Source organism: Anas platyrhynchos, chromosome 10, assembly GCF_047663525.1.
Source record: "Anas platyrhynchos isolate ZD024472 breed Pekin duck chromosome 10, IASCAAS_PekinDuck_T2T, whole genome shotgun sequence".
Lineage (NCBI taxonomy): Eukaryota > Metazoa > Chordata > Aves > Anseriformes > Anatidae > Anas > Anas platyrhynchos.
The window spans coordinates 18,751,907-18,772,120 of NC_092596.1; the positions used below are offsets into that span (position 1 = coordinate 18,751,907).

Below are 20,214 nucleotides of genomic sequence, written 5' to 3' on the forward strand. Positions count from 1 at the left end.
GATGATTTCACAATAGCAGTGCTGTCTAACTTCATCCATTAAAAGTCAGATTTATCTGAAAATTCTAACCTCACAGAGGCAAGAAAAGCAGAATAGTTCTCTATTTAAATAATTTTGAGTTTACATATTTTTAACATGTTATGATTTTCAACAAAAAATATTGTTTTTAGATTGAGCCTATTTGGCAGTATCTAATTAAAAACAGCAAGTAAAATTAAGAAAGTAAAGTAGTGTTAATCCTGGAAAACTAACAATACATTTACCTTTTAATTTTTCCTTGTACGTTTCATTGATTTTGAAAGGCAATCCTTTTTTCCTGGCTTCATTTTGACACTTCATTAGCCAGTGGGTCATCACCTTTCACCCCACTGAGTAGTGGTTATTTTTCATGCCAACAAAGACAGAGAATTCAGATCTAATTTGAATTACAGGTAATAAAGGGTAATTATCTGCACCATTTTTTTCTGATGTGTATCACTGTCTCTGAATTGGTAGAACTAGATCTTTGTAACTTCGATGACAGTGGATTACAGAATATAACTAGTCCTCTGCTATACTCATTGGGGCAAAGACTTAGAGATCATGCATTCAAATTTGTGTAATTACTGTCAGTTTAATGATGAAGATGAAAGAAGATAGTGTATACTTAATTAAGCAGAGAAGCATATGAAGATTTTGCATTAAACATTTAATGGAACAATAGACACAGAACTGGAAAAGGTACTGTGGACAAAACATATCCCTTTATTTTGAGTAGACAGGACAAATAGTATGTGCTTTTTTCTTTCTCCTCCAACTTATTTTTTTCCCCCTAATATAATGATAATTGTGCAATTAAGGGAGCCATGATCAGCTTTAGGATATGTAGCGAAATTTCACCTTTCTTCCTATGTGAGTCAACGATGAAAGGTGCCAGAATAGATGCACTAGAGTCCAAAGTTATTCATCAGAGACAGTGTTGACACAATGGCAAAAGCTTTCTTTTCCCTGACTGTAACAAATACAAAAATAAATAAATAAATAAAAAACAACACACTTGTCTTAATTCATATGTTTAAAATTCACAGCTTCTAATTATATTTATCTTTACAACATCCCCATGACATGGTAGAATGCTCCCTTATATAGAGAGCAAAGTAAGGAAGCATAGGCAAACATAGAAAGGACTCAGACAGCCTAGTCATCTAAGAAAGAACAGAACCCCCCAAATCCTTCCTAATCCATATGGCACAGGGTGATCACTGTAGTGTCTACAATACATAAAGTTCTACATTTCCTCATATGTGAAAGGGTCCCACCCTTCAGATTGTTTCTTACTTGGCTGACATGCTCAGCACAGCTGCTACGTCTAAGCCCGTTGCCCGTTCAGGCTGCCTGTCTCTTCTATGTAATGCATTCCAGTAGGCTTTCTCTGGCCATACTTTACATGCATTATCATGTTCTGCAGGAAATACAGCAAGAATATCAGCTTGTTGGAGTAAAAGCTGGTTAGGGCTTGAAAAAAAAAAAAAAAAAAAAAAAAAAAAAAAAAAAAAAGCTTTGAGTAAACATATTCCATGGAATAGGGAACATGAGCCTGAGGGCAGAGTAGTACAGAGGAATGCTAACAAAAAGCTAGTATAATGCTACCACCTGTTACCTGTTCCTGGACAGATTACTTCCACTGCTGAAGAAAATGAAAAATGATAGGGCCACAAAATTATTATATAAAATGATATATGTATCTTCAGCTATGTATTAAGAGAAATCCTTGTTCTGATATTGAAATATGTGATACAGTTATTCAACTAAGATTCTGGTCTAAGCCATGCAGCCTCAGCCCAGGACTGTACTCCTAAACTACCAAGGAATTTAAGTTTTAATGTGCATCCTCCTCTTTGACAACTTTATTGATTAGTGTAGATGATGTCCCTTCTGTGTGCTGTTGTAAATCCCATTGCAATAAGCCTCCTTTCCCTCAGTGCACAGGATCATAGGTGCTTACCTCAGAGTTCTGCCTGTTGCACCAACAGGTTACAACATATTAAGAACGTCTGTGGATTCAGCCCTAAGGTCACAGACAAGGTTACACCACAGCAGCAAACTGAATCCATCTCTCTTGGATTTCAAGCTGTGTCCCACTCACTGGCCTATTTATCCATAAGAAAGCAAGACAGACTGGTAAGAGCAATGAGTCCAAATCTAACTGGATCCTGAAGATTGTCATATTTTCCAGTTCGTACATCTTAGTCCACTAAAATGGTGATGGGAATTCTCAACGATATTTGATCATATGAACTGGAAACGTAAAGTTCTGTCACTTTCTACAAGCTCATGAAATTTCAAGGGGATACAGTTCTAATTACCTCTCATAATTGATTTGGCAGATAAGTAATAATTTCCACTCTTCTATTAAATGTAGATGTAAGGAGCATGTCAAACAGCTCAAGAGTATAGTGCTCCCCAGATGCTACACCTGTTTCTCATATATCATTTTCTTCTGTTTCAACATTTGAGTTTACCAGAAGGTTATGAATAGCTAAGTTCTGCCACCAGGGAAGGTCATCTCTGAGTGATCCTTATTACTTATTACCACTACTTGCTTACATTTTATTAATGGTCTACAGACTCTAGTCAGGATCTCACTTGGATAAAGGTTGGAGAAACATATGGTGAACATCCCCTGCTGAACACTCTAAGAAGAGAAACAGATAACTGGCAGGAAAATCTTATATTAGAATGATTATGAAAACTGACGTATTAGTCCTATTCTCTTTACCTATCCTTGTTTCTAAATGTGTGCCCACACACACACAAACAAACAAACAAACAAACAAATATCTTTACTTCTGCTGGCATTTGAGATACAATAATGCAAAAGATGAAAAAAAATAAAAACCTAAAACTACTATAAAAATAGAGAGTAGAATGAGAAAAGAGAACTTTGGGGATCAGACAATAACGTGAAGATGAGATGAGGTGCTTCATGCTTTGGACCTCTTACATCTCTTTGGAAGGAGTTCCTACAATTGTTTTTGGTGAGTTTACACAAAGATGTGTTGAAGCATTTATTTATATGGAAACAATGTCTTTCTTGTTCTAATATTAGAAACAGTTTCAGCCATAAATTTTCCCTGGATTTTAGACTCAACAACTTTCCAACTGATTTAGTGTGCTTCAGGCCGATGCCAAGATTTCGAATCATCTTCTACAGAAGAAACTTTCTTTGATAGCCTGTATCAGACCAAAAGTCCAGTGGCTTTGTAACCTTTACCGTTTTATTCAGGCTGATGACTGGGGACTGATACACAGTTCCGTGAAACAAGAATTCTACTGTAGAATATGATTAGTCAGTTGCTTCATCTGGTTAGAGACTCTAAAAGCAGTGAGACTGAAATCCCAGAGATAGCTGAGGGCAAACAACGTACACTGTAGTTTTTTCTAAATATCAAATTATTGCAAGATGAGCCTTAGCATAATACCTTACTGTGTCATTTGTATTTCTGTATGCAATTCTTCACCTTCTGCCACAATGACTCTGTTTACCAGTGCAGCACTAGTGGGGTTAAATAACTCATCTGCAACACCTGTGTAAAGAACTGGAGGGGTTTAGGACTGAACTGTAGAACTCTGATAACGAGACAGTAAGCCTGGCCCAGTGACCCAAAACAAAGCAAGCAATGGATGTAAAAGGGCAATGCTGGGAAAACGAAGGAAAGTTCTGAATTAACCTGGAATGATTATGTGTTCTGACAGAATGAAGTAACTCCTACTCACTGTACTAAAGCTACATGACAGCAAAATGGAACAACAACAACAACAAAAATGATGTAGACTTTGCATGCAGTATATAATATAGTACCTTCTCTCATATATGAGTAAGAGTTGCTGGAATAAACTTTGTCAACAAACATTAAAAATAAAAATAATCAGACATATATTTAAAATACCATATTTAATACATATCCTTATGAACAAGACCATAAAGGTATAGCACAAAATCACAAAGGAGCATACATACCTTCCATAAGATATTTAGTTACGTTTATCTACAGAATATATTACTATTATTATCCTTATTACAGCAACTCCTGGTGCAGCTTTGCACCATCCACATATCATATGTATTAAAAGCGAAGGAATATATCTATAACTAGGTTTTATTATTGTTGTGGTTGTATTTTAAATCTCCTAGTGCTCCTGCTGACTCTTTCAATTCATACCTCTTACAGTTAAAGGGACTAACTAAAGCCAAAACCCATGTATTAGTGGGTTCTACCAGACAGGGATCACTTCCTTCTCCTAGAAGGATGATTACTTTTCTACCTTGGATCACTCTCTTTCACTGCAGTCTCCTGGCACTGTTGAACAAATTTATGTTTCCTGTGTAGAAGTAACAATAATCTTATGCTGTGCAAATAGCACTCAGCTGTGCTCCTCAACTCATGCACTTCCCTGGCCTCTGACCAACTTCACCTCTATGAAATGGAATGCAAACAAAAAGCAATGCAAGCAACATAAACACATGTTTAGTGATTGACTATATGTCCCTTACTCCTTTTATAGCAGACATTCACGTTGCCACTGCTATGCAGTAATTAGCTTGTCTGAAAACAAGACTTAAGTCATGACATGGCTTAATAATCTGCACATTGGTAGTCTTCTCTATACAATTAAAGGTGAGTTGGCTTACTGGCAACCAGTTCTCACTTGGCTTTGAAGATTAAACTTCACTAGCAGGTCTGCGGAAACATCATGTACCTACAGTTCTTGCTATGATCCAGTGTTTGAGGACAGTCAAAAAGAGCAGCAAAGCATTTGAAAGGTAATCTTCAAACAGGAAGAATGAAAGCCTGATGGAGCTATTGTTTTTAAATATAAGCGTGGGAGGCCATAGAAAAGAATATAAACAGCCATAGAAGACTAATGATTTGGGACACATGATACCCCCTCAGATTTTCAATTTCCCATTTGAACTGCCAACTTTCTTTTCTTAGTTTTAAAAGTAAGGGATTGTTAACCTAAAATAACTAGATTAGCAATGGCTGTACTTTTCATGGGAAGATAGAAAAAGCATTGCACCTTGTAAGATACTTTTATTCTACTCAAGAATTTCTTAAAACTAATGTTGAACTATCAGAACCCTTTCTAGTCTCTAATTTGAGTCAAGTCTCCCAAGGAACCAAACTGTGCTTCTTATTAGAGCTCTATAGTTTAGGCTGTAGAGTTGAGAAAAGGGAAGTAATGCTTAGCTGTATAACTGTAGTTTGTCAACACTTTAAGAATCACAGAATCACCTAGGTTGGAAGAGATCTCCAAGATCACCTAGTCCAAATTATGGTCATCATTTTATCTCAGAAAAATCATGTCTGAAGATATCATGATATCAGTTGAAAATGTGGATGGTACAATGGCAAATGAATTATGTGATAAAAATGGATGGTCTTATGCAGCAAAGTTGAAAGAATAATATTACTGTCAAATAAACAAGGAAATTATGAAAGTAGATGGCAGGCTTTGAATTTCTGTATTCTCTTAAGATACCTTTAAATATTTTTATAACAAAAACAGTTGAAAATTCAAAAAATTAGAAAGTGGTTTTCTTCCATTTTACACATTCTTTCTGCCTTAGCTTTTAACAAGTCTGTTGTGATTACAAGGGTTTTCTGTATCTTGTACAAAATGGCTGTCTTGAAGCAAAAATATTGTACTATGTCAAATAAAACAAATTTAACACCAATCAGCTGCATTAATTGGAATGACAGTGACATTCTGCACTACACTTGAGTGGAAACACCTTATAGACAAAATGCCTGACATTTGATTGTGATTCTCTATTTAGACTTACCTTGTTTAGAAATGCAGCTCCTAGAATTGAAAGCATAGGATTCAAAATATAGTAGCAGTTATAGTAATCGTAAAACATCTTAAACTTTCTACACTATAAATTCTGCCTATAGAATAACATTCAGAAAGTCTCCAAGTCTCTCCTATTTTAACAATGTTAGTGCAAAAAAACAAAGATAAAACAACAAACCCTACTGACTTAAAAATAAATGTTTCCTTTGGTATTAACCTTGCTACCCTGAAATCCACTTACAATTTTTTCTTTTTTTTTTTTTTCTTTCTATTCTCGCTTCTCCTCCTCCCTCCACCCCCTCCCCCTCCCCCAGCACTACTCCCTTCCAAAGGAGTAGTTTGCCAGTTAAGACACATCCATAAACTCCTCTGCTCAGGGAGAGGGGACTGAGCAGCTAATCTTTTGGTAAGACTAATTGTCAGATCTGGAAGAATTTTTTATTGTAGAAATTTGTTCACTGAAAATCAATCAACACTAGCAAGGAGAACTGCATAAGTAAGAAATTATAAATCAGAGATAAATCATTGTTGATAATTATTAACAGGATTAAAGTCTGCTTTGAGATGAAGGACACTCCCTTTTGCAGGTAGTATACATCTCAGCAATTTATGGTGACACACAAATGTTAGGTAACAGAACCCATACTGGATTAAAAAAAAAAAAAAAAAGAGATAAATTAAAAATCTAAGTCAGAATTCTGAGAATAAAACTGGAATTCTCACTCAACTCTGGACAGCAATCACAAACCACATTTCTAAAGAAATCCCTAGAACAGATACCTTAATCATGACACAAACCACAAACTTCTGATTCCAATGAACAGCTGCAATGTCTTTTGCTTTCAACAGGAATCCTGTGTGCTGACTTTTCCCCAACATAATTCCCCACGCATCTAAACCTGAGAAAAGTTGACATGACTGAACTGACAATACTTCAAATTCAGATCTCAATCTTTCTAGGATTTTTTTTCCTAACAATTAAATAGAATATTTAAGAAAGAAATGCTAAAAACAAACAAAACAACCAACCAAAAAAAAAAAAACCACACAAAAAACAAAACACACACACACACACACAAAAAGCAATAAAACACAACAAACCCATAACCCATAGGTCCAAGGACACAAAGAACTTTTTCTGGAATAGACAATGATAAAGAAGCTCAGAGTATTTCTCCCATGTTAGTTCACTGATTATTAAACTGGTTTAAATATGAGCTATAGTTAGAGCAGTGCAAAATAGACTTTTTCAGAAATTACATAGAACTTTTCCATTTCATATAATTCTGCACTATGTTGGTTATGGGCTTGCAGTGCTGATTAAGTAGATTTCTGCATCAAAAATGCAAATGTATACGTATTTTTGATGCAAAACACTCTTTGCTTGAATGCTATTAAGTCTGCTGTGATACTGGCCTGTTTGTGCTCAACAAATTTTTCTGTTACTGAAACTTCACAGTAGATTATGGACTCAAAACAGACCCACTTGGGGATAAAGAAAACATCCTTAAAGTTATGCAAAATATTCATAACAAAATGCAAATACTGTTTACAGTTCTCAGACTCTCAGTAGAGTAACTTATATTCTAAACCATAATCACCTAGAAGCTATATGGAAAACTTTTTATCAGTCTCTGTACTGGATACTTACATTATTGTCTTGTATGACAAATGTTACAAAAAGACCCAACACAGCATTAGATATAAAAACACCAATTTTAAAGTAAGGATGTTTTTAGATACATTGAACACCAACACATTCAGAATGGCATTCACTTTCACTAAGAAAATTTTCCAAGAAGGAAATTCAGACAGGGGACTTGTTTCTAGAAGGAGTGAATGTGTACAGTTAAAGGATTGGGTTTTAATTCCACTATGTTAAAATGCACTGAAAATGAATTGTGCCAAAATAATTATTCACATCATACACTGCTGGGCAGTTGCACATTGACATATTTACATTTTGCCAGAATAAGCAATGCCTTCTGAGAACTATATACCTCTGCTTCTTTAACCCTCGTATCACTAATTAATACAATCCTTGTCATCTTTGCTCACTGACATATTGAACATATAACTTCTCACTCCTCCATGCACATGTACCTTGCTGTCTTCCTTCCCACTGAGTAAAAAGTCCTCTACACTTAGGACCAAATGTTCTGTTTCCTAACATGCTGCATTAATAAACTAATGACACTTCTGTCAGTCTCTCTTCTGATCAATTCTGCCTCCTCAAGAGATGTCCATAAAATAGTGCATATACCTCTACACCGTACCGAACTCAACCTCACTGATTCACAAAACAGTTCTGGAGAGTAAGACTATATCACAAAAAGACTGGAAGTCTGCAGAAAAACAAACACAAAGCTATATGGATCAGACCTCCATCTTACTAAGATCCTTTGTTAGTTCTGTGTCTCAGGTAATACTCATTTAGGAGTTAGCTATTTTTCAGCAAGTATAGGTAAATTAATTATGTTGTAGAGTTTATACTCACATGCAGGCCTTTATCGGGTGAAGCGTATCTGTGTGAGTAAAGATGGCTGTTCCCATTACAATTAGGAGGACCTGTCCTCACTGTTTCAATTTGCTGAATTGTTTCTTCAGAAATTTCTCCCACATGTTCTATTGGATTATTGGATATTCCTTTTTTTTTTTTTTCTTTTTTTCCAGTCTGAAAATGTGTAGAAAGGATGTTCACTGATAACTTCGATGTTCTGCTCTGCAAAGGGCTACCATCAAACTGGCAACTGAAATTACTGAAACTAAGACAAAACCGCACCAGACAAAACAGGTTGTGAAAGCGAAAGATTTCGAAATTTGCTCCGCAGGTAATAGAACAAATGTGAAGTTAAACAGATACCTTCTGGTTTAAATTCACTGTATGTATCCTTCCTGATCATTTGCTCCTTTTAGGCTTGGACACCTCCATGAAAGAAATCTGATGAATTAAAGAAATGAAAGAAAATTATGACTACAATGGTACTTGATAGTACCAAAATGGCAGGCTATGTCTTTACTACACATGAATACTCGTTTAATGTAGGAAAACTAGTACACTTTCTAAGGGGAAAAAAAAAAAAAAAAGATAGAAAGAAAGAAAAAGACTTAATGATGACAGATGTGTTATATAATTTGTTTCCTTGATTATACTATGTACTCCAGTAAAAATACAGTTTTGCTGATAGTTTTTTTTTTTTTTTTTAATTAATTAATTTATTAAAGGCTTCCCCTGCTTAACTACCTTAGGGCAGATATCTCTTAACTGTCTCGATCAATGCCATGACTTAGCTGAAACTGTCAAAGTACACCTCTCCTCAACTGTAACACCATTCATTCATCTAACTCAAACCAAAAACCAGTAATAGTGAAATGAGTGAACAATACAAAAAATTGGCTAAGCGAATAAATATTGGTAGTAACCAATATTTAAGACTAATCCTGGCATAACTCTTCTACCAAGTATTTGAATAATATGCACAATTGAGGTTTTAGTTTGATTTTTGAGCAACCAGGTGTAGGGAAAGGTCCCTTACATGGCAGTGGGGTTGGAATTAGATCATCTTTTAAGGACCTTTCTCACCTCAACCATTCTATGATTTTCTAATAGTTAAGTTCCTCAAGAGATATTGTTCAACAGATGCACTTTTGTTGCATATCTATTTCTCTGTTTACCTCATATTTCGTGTTACAAATTTTGCTTAAAAAGAAATCATGCTTGACCCTCATATAATTTCATGTAGTTCATAAATAAGTAGCTTCAAGTCTGAATCACTTGGACAAAAAATAAAAAGGAAATGGCTAAGAGACCTTTTGTCTACTATGTCAGTTCTCTGCCAAATGCAGGAATCAAAACCACTCAAGATTTTACAGGGCAAAACAAATTATGAGCTCAGGACATACAGTAACTAAATGAATGGAAAAGGATGACGTTTCTCTGATACAGTTCACTAAAACCCATAAAAACGAAGTTTATCCTCTTTAAATTGTTCCTTTGTGTAAAAGGGATTATATTTTATATGATTTAGTGCTTCTTTAAATGGTTGCTGCTGTAAAAGTAAGATTACAGAAATGAAATTATTTAGGAAGAAAATACAGGGACAGATGCAAAAAGGCCCCCAAAGCACCTAAAATAGTGTTTGTAAAATCATTTAGCATAGCTATGCTTTTGGCCACTTGTGCAACTTGTCTCCCCTCCTCTTTATGATTATTACATTCTAGAAAATTGCATTTTAAAAAAGTGCCATGTCACTTCAGCGGTAGAGATGTCTGAAAATATAAAAGTCTTTCAGTAGCAAAGCAGCTCCTTCTGTTTCCACATTTTAAAAAAATGACACCTTATATATATAATAAAAATTATAATAAAATAAATAAATAATCTTTTCAATTTTAGCTTTACAAATTAAAAAATGACATTAGAGTTGGATGGGGCTTTGAGCAACCCAGTCTAGTGGGAAGTGTCACTCCCCATGGCAGTGGGTATGGCATTTATATGTCATTATATGGCAATTATATGACATTTAAGGTCCATTCCAACCCAAACTATTCAGTGATTCTATGTCTGCTTGTTTATGGCATTTCTTAAGTGATTTGTTAAGAGGACACTCACAATTGGTATATGGTCCACTTCACATAGATGTAGGACTGAATTTTGTTAGTGAAATGCTGTGGTAGAAATGCCTAAAGACGTGCACCAAATTTCAGCAGGCAAGAAAATTATTATTTTTAAAATGCAGTTTAAATAGTTGGAACTCAGTTATGGCTGACAGGGAATCAACTCCTACCCTTAACTCTTCCCTCGCACTGGCACTTTTTACATGCTGTACAACAGTATTAACCTTATGGACAAACATGCTGATGCTTTCAATCACAAGCTGAAGAATAAGAGCTGAGCAACACCTTGTGTTGGTTGATAAAATTAACCATATGCTGTGATTTTGCTCCTTTTCTTCCCTGATATAGCAAATTTATCTCTCTGCTAACAATTTCCATGTTTCATCTTTTGAGGCATTTACATATTTTAATTTCTTTATAAAACACCAGCCTTTCAGAAGGCACTTGATAACACTATTTTACATGTATTTTGTTCTTCATTTCTTTCCTATGCTTTCTGACACTATTCATTATGTCAAATGTTGCTTTCCAGTGTAAATCAAAGTTCCTTGAGATATTTTTTGCCAGATTGAGAGCTGAGACTGACAGCTGATTATCACTATTCCACTTCCTTTTTTTTTTTTTTTTTTTTGGCAGTTGTTCACTATTAAAAAGTTAGACGTCTGTCTCCTACTCACTTCAATTGAAGATAGTTCTTTTCTACAAATGTTTACTATATCCAGTTGGGTAGGAATGCTACAAAGTGATTATTTATGTTGTTGTGAATGTCTGCAGATTATTCATTTTTGTTACTTTTTTTTTTTTTTTGTTACTATACTGTACAAACATATAAAGATGACTCAAAACACATTTCCATTATGTTTAGTTAAATTCACAATAACTGGATACTTGGAAACATTTTCTTCCCAACAGAATCCATACCCAGTTTTGTAATAAAGAATTTCTAAAATAGTTTTTAAACTGATATAGCAATTAAGCTTACCTTTATATTTCAGAATGTTAAGTCTTCAAACCTAGGGAACCAGCTACTTTTAGCAATGAATGAGATGAAAAAAAAATGATGTGATAAAATAAAGCATTCTATCACCTTACAAGAGATATTGCTAAAGAAATCATCATGCTTCAATGAACTCATACAAATTGATCTTACCCATTTTTTAAAACAATTTATTTGTGCTCCAAGAATCAAAAGTTATTTAAAGCTAAATATTTAGGTGGGCACCTGCAGATGGTCTTGGGGAAACCTTTTATATGAAGCAACAGTTTTTCCTTTCATTAACTTAGCTTTCATTAAAATGACAGATATGGATAATCATAACACATCTTCTAGATGGGGTATATATTTCTGAAGTCCACAGAAAAGGTGCCATTTATTTCAATCAATTTCAGAGTATTGGCTTAAAGTGAGCACAGCCAGGCTCAATATGCATAACCCACACAGCAGCATCCAGATGATTGACTATAGTACACAAACATTATGATAATATGTTAGGTAACTGCTCTCATAATAATAAACTGAAGAACATTTAGGATGTCTGGCTTGGTTTATTAACCAGACCTAAAGATCCAAATATGAACCATATATGAAATCGCTATAAATTATATGGAAGCTACAATTTGTACCTTAACACTATCTAGCAAAAAATGATGCAGTTTTTATGTCTATTAGCTCTTGAGGTAGGGTTTTGTTTCCCTTAACACCTGCTCTGTGTTTTAGCTTCTGGTACCAGTAGGTCATAAGAAGCTATAAATTACCCTCATTACCTTAATCATAATCAGGTTGTTAGGTAAGCTCCTTTCCATCATAACATAATCACATTCCAGCATCTGCATCAGGCTTTAAGACTTCCTATGGTTTATGAGGAACAGGGATCTGAGTCAATCAATACGGAAAGCATTAACGTCATGCAACATACTGTATATGTGATAGACACATTTGCATATCATTATAGCTGCAATAGTTCTATGATAAACTTTCAAACCTAAAGTGAATAAATACAAGTAGTTGTTTAAATTAAAACATGCAGGTCATAATGACAAAATATGTTTTGCATTTCACCTGCATACATATCTCATTTCACAGTTTCAGGTGTTTTCTTTTTTTTTTTTGTTTTGTTTTGTTTTGTTTTTCTTCTTTGCTTTTCTTTCAACTGCAATTTAGTGTTGAGACTTCTACAGGTGTTGGTGCTGAGGGAATATAAATAGGTGTGCAGACTAACTACAGAAATCTGCTAATGTATTACCCAAGAGAGATAAAACAAACTGAATTTAGATGACTTTATCCAGGCATTGCAGGGAAAAATTTCTTTGCCAACCTTCAAAAATCAAGTTGATAACAGCATAATTTTATGCAAGTTTTGTTAGCTTATCTTTAGTTTAGAGGTGTGAAAATGAAACTAGTTGGGCTAAGAACAGAATCAAAGGACCATCACCACCAGATTTTTTCGCCGTACCTGTAAACAGGTCTTTCTTTTTACACAAAATTCTTCCACATTGTACAAACGTAACCAAATATCCCAAATATCATTTCTTTTAGATTGTTCTTAACCTTTATGGTGCAAAGAAAGCTGAAAGATGTGAACAAACTGTTGCAATAATGCCTGAGCCTGCAGTGTAAAAGTGTAACTTTGAGGAAGCAACAGCTCCTTGCTTTTCAGGCAGGGTCCGTGGTACTAGAGATGTTGCTTGTCCCCTGCCCAGTCTTCCTGCTCTGCTAGGAACTGGCCTACAGCTACATCCTGCTTTTTAAAATTCCTTTCCAAGACCTGCTGATCAAAATGCAGCATTCTGCACTATTCCAAAGGCAGATAACAGGACTGCCCCAAGCATAGCCTCATGAGCAGACAGATCTGCCTGCTCAAACTGTTCCTGCAGAAGCCTGGTGCTTGAGCCAATCCGCTTTGTGTGTCTGCAATTTGTGTCTTCACTTTTTTTTTTTTTTCTTAAAGACTCACGGACTTTGGAAAGCGCGCAAGCGCTCACAGTGCTTTTCAATCATCTGTGTTTCACAGATGATTTTCCCTTTAAGACACAGATCAATTATTTCAATGGAAGAAAGTTTGTCATATTGCTCTCATGAAAACCATGCCTGAAGACCTGGCTCTTTTGCCTCCCTGTGAATGCATCTACAAAAGTATTCTGCAGGCTGCTATGAGCTTGCTCTGCATGTGGCCTGAGCAGACAGGATGAGAGCCAGCTGAAATCAAAAAGCTGTGTAATTTTGTTAGCATGGTGCACAAGATATCCTTTGCCTCTCAGATGGGTTCCTTAGGTTGGCTGCATTATAATACTAACACATACAAACAGCTTGCAATACCTTGTGAATTTAACTGGACTAAATTTAGATTTTTGCTCACATTATGCAAGGAAAAAAGAAAAAAAAAAATCCTGTATGGTATTTTTTCTTCTCAATCTCAGTTTCACATCTATTGAAAGAGCCATTAAATATAGCCATGAAGTACTCATCAAATACCTCCATGCAATTCAATCGAATGTTTTTATAATTCTACCACAGCCCAGTAATACTGATTCTTATGAAACAAAAATAAACAAACAAACAAAAAAAGCTAATTTTGAGATGATGTCTGGAGTAAATAAAAGAGGGAAGGAATATAGCTCAAAGTTACAGAAAGGATCCAAATGTAAGGAAGCAATCAAAGCGTCAGAGAGCCAGAATTTGCTATCGATCTTACAGAATCACAGAATTGTCTAGGTTGGAAGAGACCTCAGATCATTGAGTCCAACCTCTGACCTAACACTAACAAGTCCTCCACTAAACCATGTCACTAAGTTCAACATCTAAGCGTCTTTTAAAGACATCCAGGGATGGTGACTCCACCACTTCCCTGGGCAGCCCTTTCCAATGCCTAACAACCCTTTCGGTAAAGTTCTTCCTAATATCCAACCTAAAATTTCCCTGGTGCAACTTTAGCCCATTCCCCCTCGTCCTGTCACCAGGCACACACACAGAATTTCTTCAGCATGTGAGGAAGCAACAGAAATAATTACCATTGAGAAAGGTATTAAGGTTCCTGCTAGTTATTTGAGAAGAAATTCTGCCTGCTAACCTCCCAAACACAAAATATCTAAGAGGATAATGGCAATTCTAAACTGCCATACAAGTAAGAAACATTAACCTAAAAATAAGGAATGGGCATATGGTGCATATATATGTAAGACATCATTACTGCATTTGCCTAATCACGACAATCACAGCATTTACATTTATAGCTCGCACTTTGAAGTTTTCATTATTTCATGTTATTCTCATAAGAAAATAAATCTTTATATAAAATTCTAACTATAATTCACTTCATTATAATAAAATGGTGCATTAAATGATCCTTTGGTGTATCTTTATCACATATACAAAGTTACTCGAGGAGTGTTATACCAAATTGGCTGATCATATTCATTACAATCTCATTCAGTTAGAATCTTAAGCTTTTATTCCAGAAATCCAATGTGCTGTCTATATTTTGGGGCAGTTCAATCTATTATTGTGACATCATTTAATTGTTTAAGGTGCGACAGACTGTTTTGAAAGTCTGCCAAATTTCTATTCTGTAAAAACCATTTTGTGACGGAGTGAAGAAGTAAATACAGAAAACAACAACAATAGCTGTCTAACTGAATGACTATGTCTCTGCCTTAAAAAGTTGATAAAGGAACCCAGTCACTTAAAATAAATATGGACCCGTGCAATTTCTTTAGTGATTCCCTTTTATTGTTATTGTTGTAAAAATAAAATGGTATCACCACAATCTGTACATAAGTTTTCGGTCATTTTGTTTTTGAAGTTTTCCTCTATTAGAAAAAGTATAATTTTCCTCAAAATGAAGTCAAATATACTTGACACTGTAGAGAAGAAATCCAAATATCCAAAAACCTTAGAGAGCCAAAAGTGTCACTGAGTAATTTCCAGTAATTTCTGCATTGTAATACTTAATGAAAACAGTTCTTAAGGTGATGATACTCTATTAGTAATAATCGTTATAAAAAAGTAAAACATTGGCGCACCTAGCAAAATTATGTTATGTATATCTTTATTACAGTTTTCAGAATACATGGATAAACAATGGCCAGGCTGTAATTTCATCAAATTCCTATTTTAAACATTACATACAAACACAGAGCTGATTAAAAATAGAAATGCATGAGTTTTGTCACTTTTTTTTTTCTTTTTCCTTTTTTTTCTTTTTTTTTTTTTTGGCATTAGGAGTCACATGACTTCTAAAAGGGAAATCAAATGGTGCATGATACTGACTAACCTGTAATCAATTATTGTTCACTTTCTGTGGCATATGTACCACCTCAAACAGCGCTAAAAGAAGCACTACAGTAACAAATCTTTCTCCTTCAACATTTTTCTAATGACATCAATAGGTGCTAAGTGACAGTTTGCAGCACTGCAGAATTCACAGGCCTACACAACTCCCTTTCTTGCGCAGAAAAGCAATATGTGATCTGAAATAGAGACACCTGAAGCTGAGGGATTTGGCTTCATCTGCTTTTTTTTTTTTAATATTTACATTTTGTGTGCATGCATGTGCATGTGCAGAAGTGATGTGAAGATTTCTTACAATACTTATATCAACATGAATAACTTGCAAATACATTATGGCACGTAAGAGGCGGGCTACCTTTACATTGCTTCATCTCATTTATGACACCTGAATTCTCACCAATTCAAAGGCAAAATACTGAAGAATAATCCAGCCAAGCCTTTGTATAATGGATAAGAAGCAATACACTTAATGTAGGTAAGTTTGCTCCCACTCCCACCTATCACCAGTTTTGAATATTTACTAGCTATACGATTTTCAACATAGGAAGTACTAAGTTCACCCATCAAAGCATGATTTGCCTGAGGGATGCAGAAGTTGAGCACTGCAAAGTTTTATTAATGAAAGCTATACAAGGATTTCCAGAGCCAAACCTAAAACTCAGCCAAATTCTCAAGAGTTTTGCAAACAATTGTGGGATGACTTTGAAGTAGGTCACTAATGAATTGTGTTTTGGATAGAAACCATGAAAACATTATGGTTTTTACAGCATTTCTCTGAGGTAGTACATATACCACACACAAAAGATGCAAAAATATACATATATTCATTACTATTTGTATATTACAGAAGGGAACTATGGGAATGTTCGCATTTGTCTCAATTTTCAAAAAAGAATCAATAATTTCAGGTAACATTTTTCATATTGACCATGGTTGTTTATAACCAAAACGAATTATGTAATAATAACTCTAGGAATACTTCCTGAAGTTGTTTGTCAATGCCCTCTGAGGTACTAATTTTGTTTTGGCTTTAGCATCAGTTCAGAATATGGTTAACACAAAACAAACACCCCTATGTGCTGGGAAAGGATATTTGCTCAATCACAAACAAACATACATGACAAATTGTGTTGCACTTTTTTTCTCAGCAAACTGCATAAAACTGGAGCAAAAGATGTCTAGTGTCATTTCTGATCTGTACAGCCAGCAGTTTTAAGCAACAGAGATGTATATTTGTATATGATTTAAACATTTCATTCCCATGTCAATTGCAGACTTAATTCAATTCATTGCAAAGGTAAGATTATTTTCCTCTTAAATAAACTAAGAAATGTAAACAGTGTAACATCATAAAAAACTCCTCAGTACTTGTAACCGGTAAAATGTGAATGCAAACAGATGTGCTAGTATATTGTTAATATAATGTCTCAGAGGACATATAGTGAAACATAATTAGCAAGAAATTTATGTATGAAGCTTCCAGTAATTTTCTTTCTGGGATTACTCTGAATACAAATATAATTTAACTGATATATTTCATTTTTTAAAATTAGAAAATAAGGCAAGTGCATTTCTGAAAAAAGGTGCTACTCTTCTACACTTTTAGATAAACATGTGACAACTCTGAAAATTAGATCAATAATAAAAACATTAAAAATAGCTGCAATTTAATATAGACTGAAAAACTATCAAAAGACAAAGTGACCAGCATCAATTTCAGAAAATATTTTAGACTTCATAAATACGAGCACCCTATATTTACATAAATCATCTTCTAGTTTTCCTTTGAAAGACACTTTTGTTCTAACAGATATGTCCATTAAATAATATAAATGTTTCAAATACGAAAAAAATAGTAGTAAAATAGAAGTATCAGATGATGATGTTATTTTGGATTTGCTTTTTGCTAAGATTTGGTTCTTGAGAATCTGTAGTCAGCTTTTACAGACCTTTTAAAAAATTACAACCATGGAAATGAAAAACTTCTGCACTAATTACTGCTACAGTATAAAGATTCTACTTTGAGCTTTTGAGTTTTCACATATAAAGATTATATCAGTTCTTGTAAATCCCAAAATGCTGATTTTAAAATTTGAATTTTAATACACTGTTGATTTCAGTACGAATTTATACAGACATGATGCACCTAATCCTTTTTAACTGGCTTTGCAAATTAAGCACAGAGCTGCAAAATTAATAGTTCAACTTTAGAAAGTTATGGTTGAGTACAAGGGTTGATGTTGACCTTAAACAAAACAGAATAAAATTCTTTGTATCTTTTACTGAAAAACAGAGAGAATCCTGTTGCATGCTTTTTTTTTTTTTTTTTTTTTTTTTTTTCTCTCCTAAGTACCATACAAGTCTTTTGCTTTATTACTAAAAATCACAAAAAGCCCCAAACAGTTTAGGTAGAGCATTAGTTGACAGTGCACATTTCACCAGGCTTCAGTCGCATTTGTATGTTTAGCGATATAGCAATGGGCAAAAAATATTTACTTTGAAGACTAAAAAGAAATTCAATACTAGTCTGATAAGGAGCTGTATCTTTTCTTTCAGTAATTGGATATCTATTGGATATTTATAGTTTGAAATTATTAGAGTTTATCCCAATCTAGCTGGATAGTCTTTAAAGTAGCTTACCAGAGAAGCAAAAAGAATGTATTGTACAAAATGCTTGGCTCAAGCAGTAGTGCAAAGTTATACCACCCCAGTATTGAATGCTCCTGTAGAGCTAGCAGTTTGTGCACAGAAAATAATGTGACACCTTGCCTTCCAAATATTCTTTACATAACATTAAAAAAGATGTTCTCCATAAACCCAGGCAATATGTGTATTTGTAATAATTCATCAGTGAAAAGCAGTAATAATCTGAGAATAAGTGCCATCTACTACACCATATCCCATTTTTTTTTAATATCATAGCTGAACAACATACAAGTAGTTTGACTGAACTCCCTCTCAAAATCCTCCATCCCATCCAAATTAGCAATGAGCCTTCAGTAAGGATGGTGAAGACTGATATGAACACCAAAATTGACTGTACATTCAACTAGAATCTGGGGAGAAACGGAAACTGTAGTTTCCCCTTGAGTGATAGAACAATACACAGTGTCAGCTACTAAACTGACTGCTCACCTGAGGTACTGCAGTGCAGGGGCCTGTATACAAAGTAGAATGGGAGTAATTTTCTGAAAAATCAGTCTGCTGCAATTATTGTTCACTGCTATATAGTGCTCCAGGTGGAAAATTTGTTCTTAGCTGCTAAACCATCAGCACTAAAATCTACCAATAGAGATCCTGCTACATGTTTTACCTGAGGAAAAACTCAGAGGCAGTCCTGAATAGCTTCGTAATGTAGCCTATCTCTGAAAACCTACACAAAGGTATTTTTAGCATAATTAAAATAGGACAATCATATTTTCCCCCAAATATCTGTATAAAGAATATATAAGTGCATAATTAGAAAATTCCTCTGTAGATACAGTTAAAAACATATTCTGCCCTTGATATCATTAATTTTGGTAAAATCCTTTTTTTTTTTTTTAAATTTTTATTTTTTAGCAGTGATAAGTAAATACACATCATTAAATCACCAAAAAGTGTAGATATGTGGTATTATCCTACTTGCAGCCAAAATTGCTGGATCCACCAGGCTTTACATTTAGATATGATTTCCAGCAACCTGACCAGGCTTTTATGCATTGCTTTTTTTATGGTTACAAAAATGATTCTGATATTGTACATCAGCTCATCTCTGAATTTATTAACATACAATTTTATTGTTTTTTCCTTTCATGTCCAAATGAACTGCAAATGGAATCCACAGCTGTATTCTTTCAACAAAATTGTATTTTCTTACCCATAAAAAACATATCCTAGAAATCCCCAACTTCATGTAAGTTGCCAGCTTGAAAAAAAAACAAAAAAAACCAAACCAACAACCAAACAGAAAAAAAAAAAAGAACATAAGAAAGTGAGACCTTACTGTTTAACACTGTTTACAGATCTTGGTAGTTGGGGTAATAAGACACAGTATGTGGATTATTTAGCAACAGCTTTTAAAATACATAATATTTGTACATCTATCTCATGTAATCAATACCAGCATTATTTTATGATCACCGCCAATTTGTATGATAAACTCGTTTAAAGGTATATCCATTTAATTGTTAATAAAACAATTCACTAAATTCTTTGGCATCAGAAGAATCATACAGCTGCGATTGTTCCATTGTGGCGAGAACGAGACCTTTCCAAAGTTACTTGTCTGTTATCTGTAATATAAAGAGAAAAAAAACAAATCACCATAAGATTTGAAACATGGATAATGTGATGTCAAAAGGTTTCCAAACAGCCCTGAAAACCATTTCAAATGATATGTAAATAAGTAACTAGGAGACTGGATCAGAGAAGTTTCACACTGCAGCTGCCAGACTGAGTTCAAGAGTTCTGCAATCAGCAATAAATTACTTTCT

General features: G+C 34.4%; 1 protein-coding gene across 8 annotated transcripts in view; it reads right to left on the bottom strand.

The window, feature by feature from the left end:
* The window catches only part of DIAPH2 (diaphanous related formin 2), a 250,622-nt gene that overhangs the window by 55,569 nt on the left and 174,839 nt on the right, over positions 1–20,214 (bottom strand). For 3 of the 8 annotated variants that reach the window (XR_011811857.1, XM_072043114.1, XM_072043109.1), the window contains one exon: positions 15,157–20,013. The exons of the other annotated variants lie outside the window; for them this stretch is intronic. Coding sequence is in view for 2 of the 3 variants with exons in the window: in XM_072043114.1 (XP_071899215.1) it covers positions 19,949–20,013 (65 nt within the window). In the remaining variant the exon portion in view is untranslated. Of the gene's footprint in view, positions 1–15,156; positions 20,014–20,214 lie in introns of those variants that run through there. 8 annotated transcript variants of the gene reach the window in all.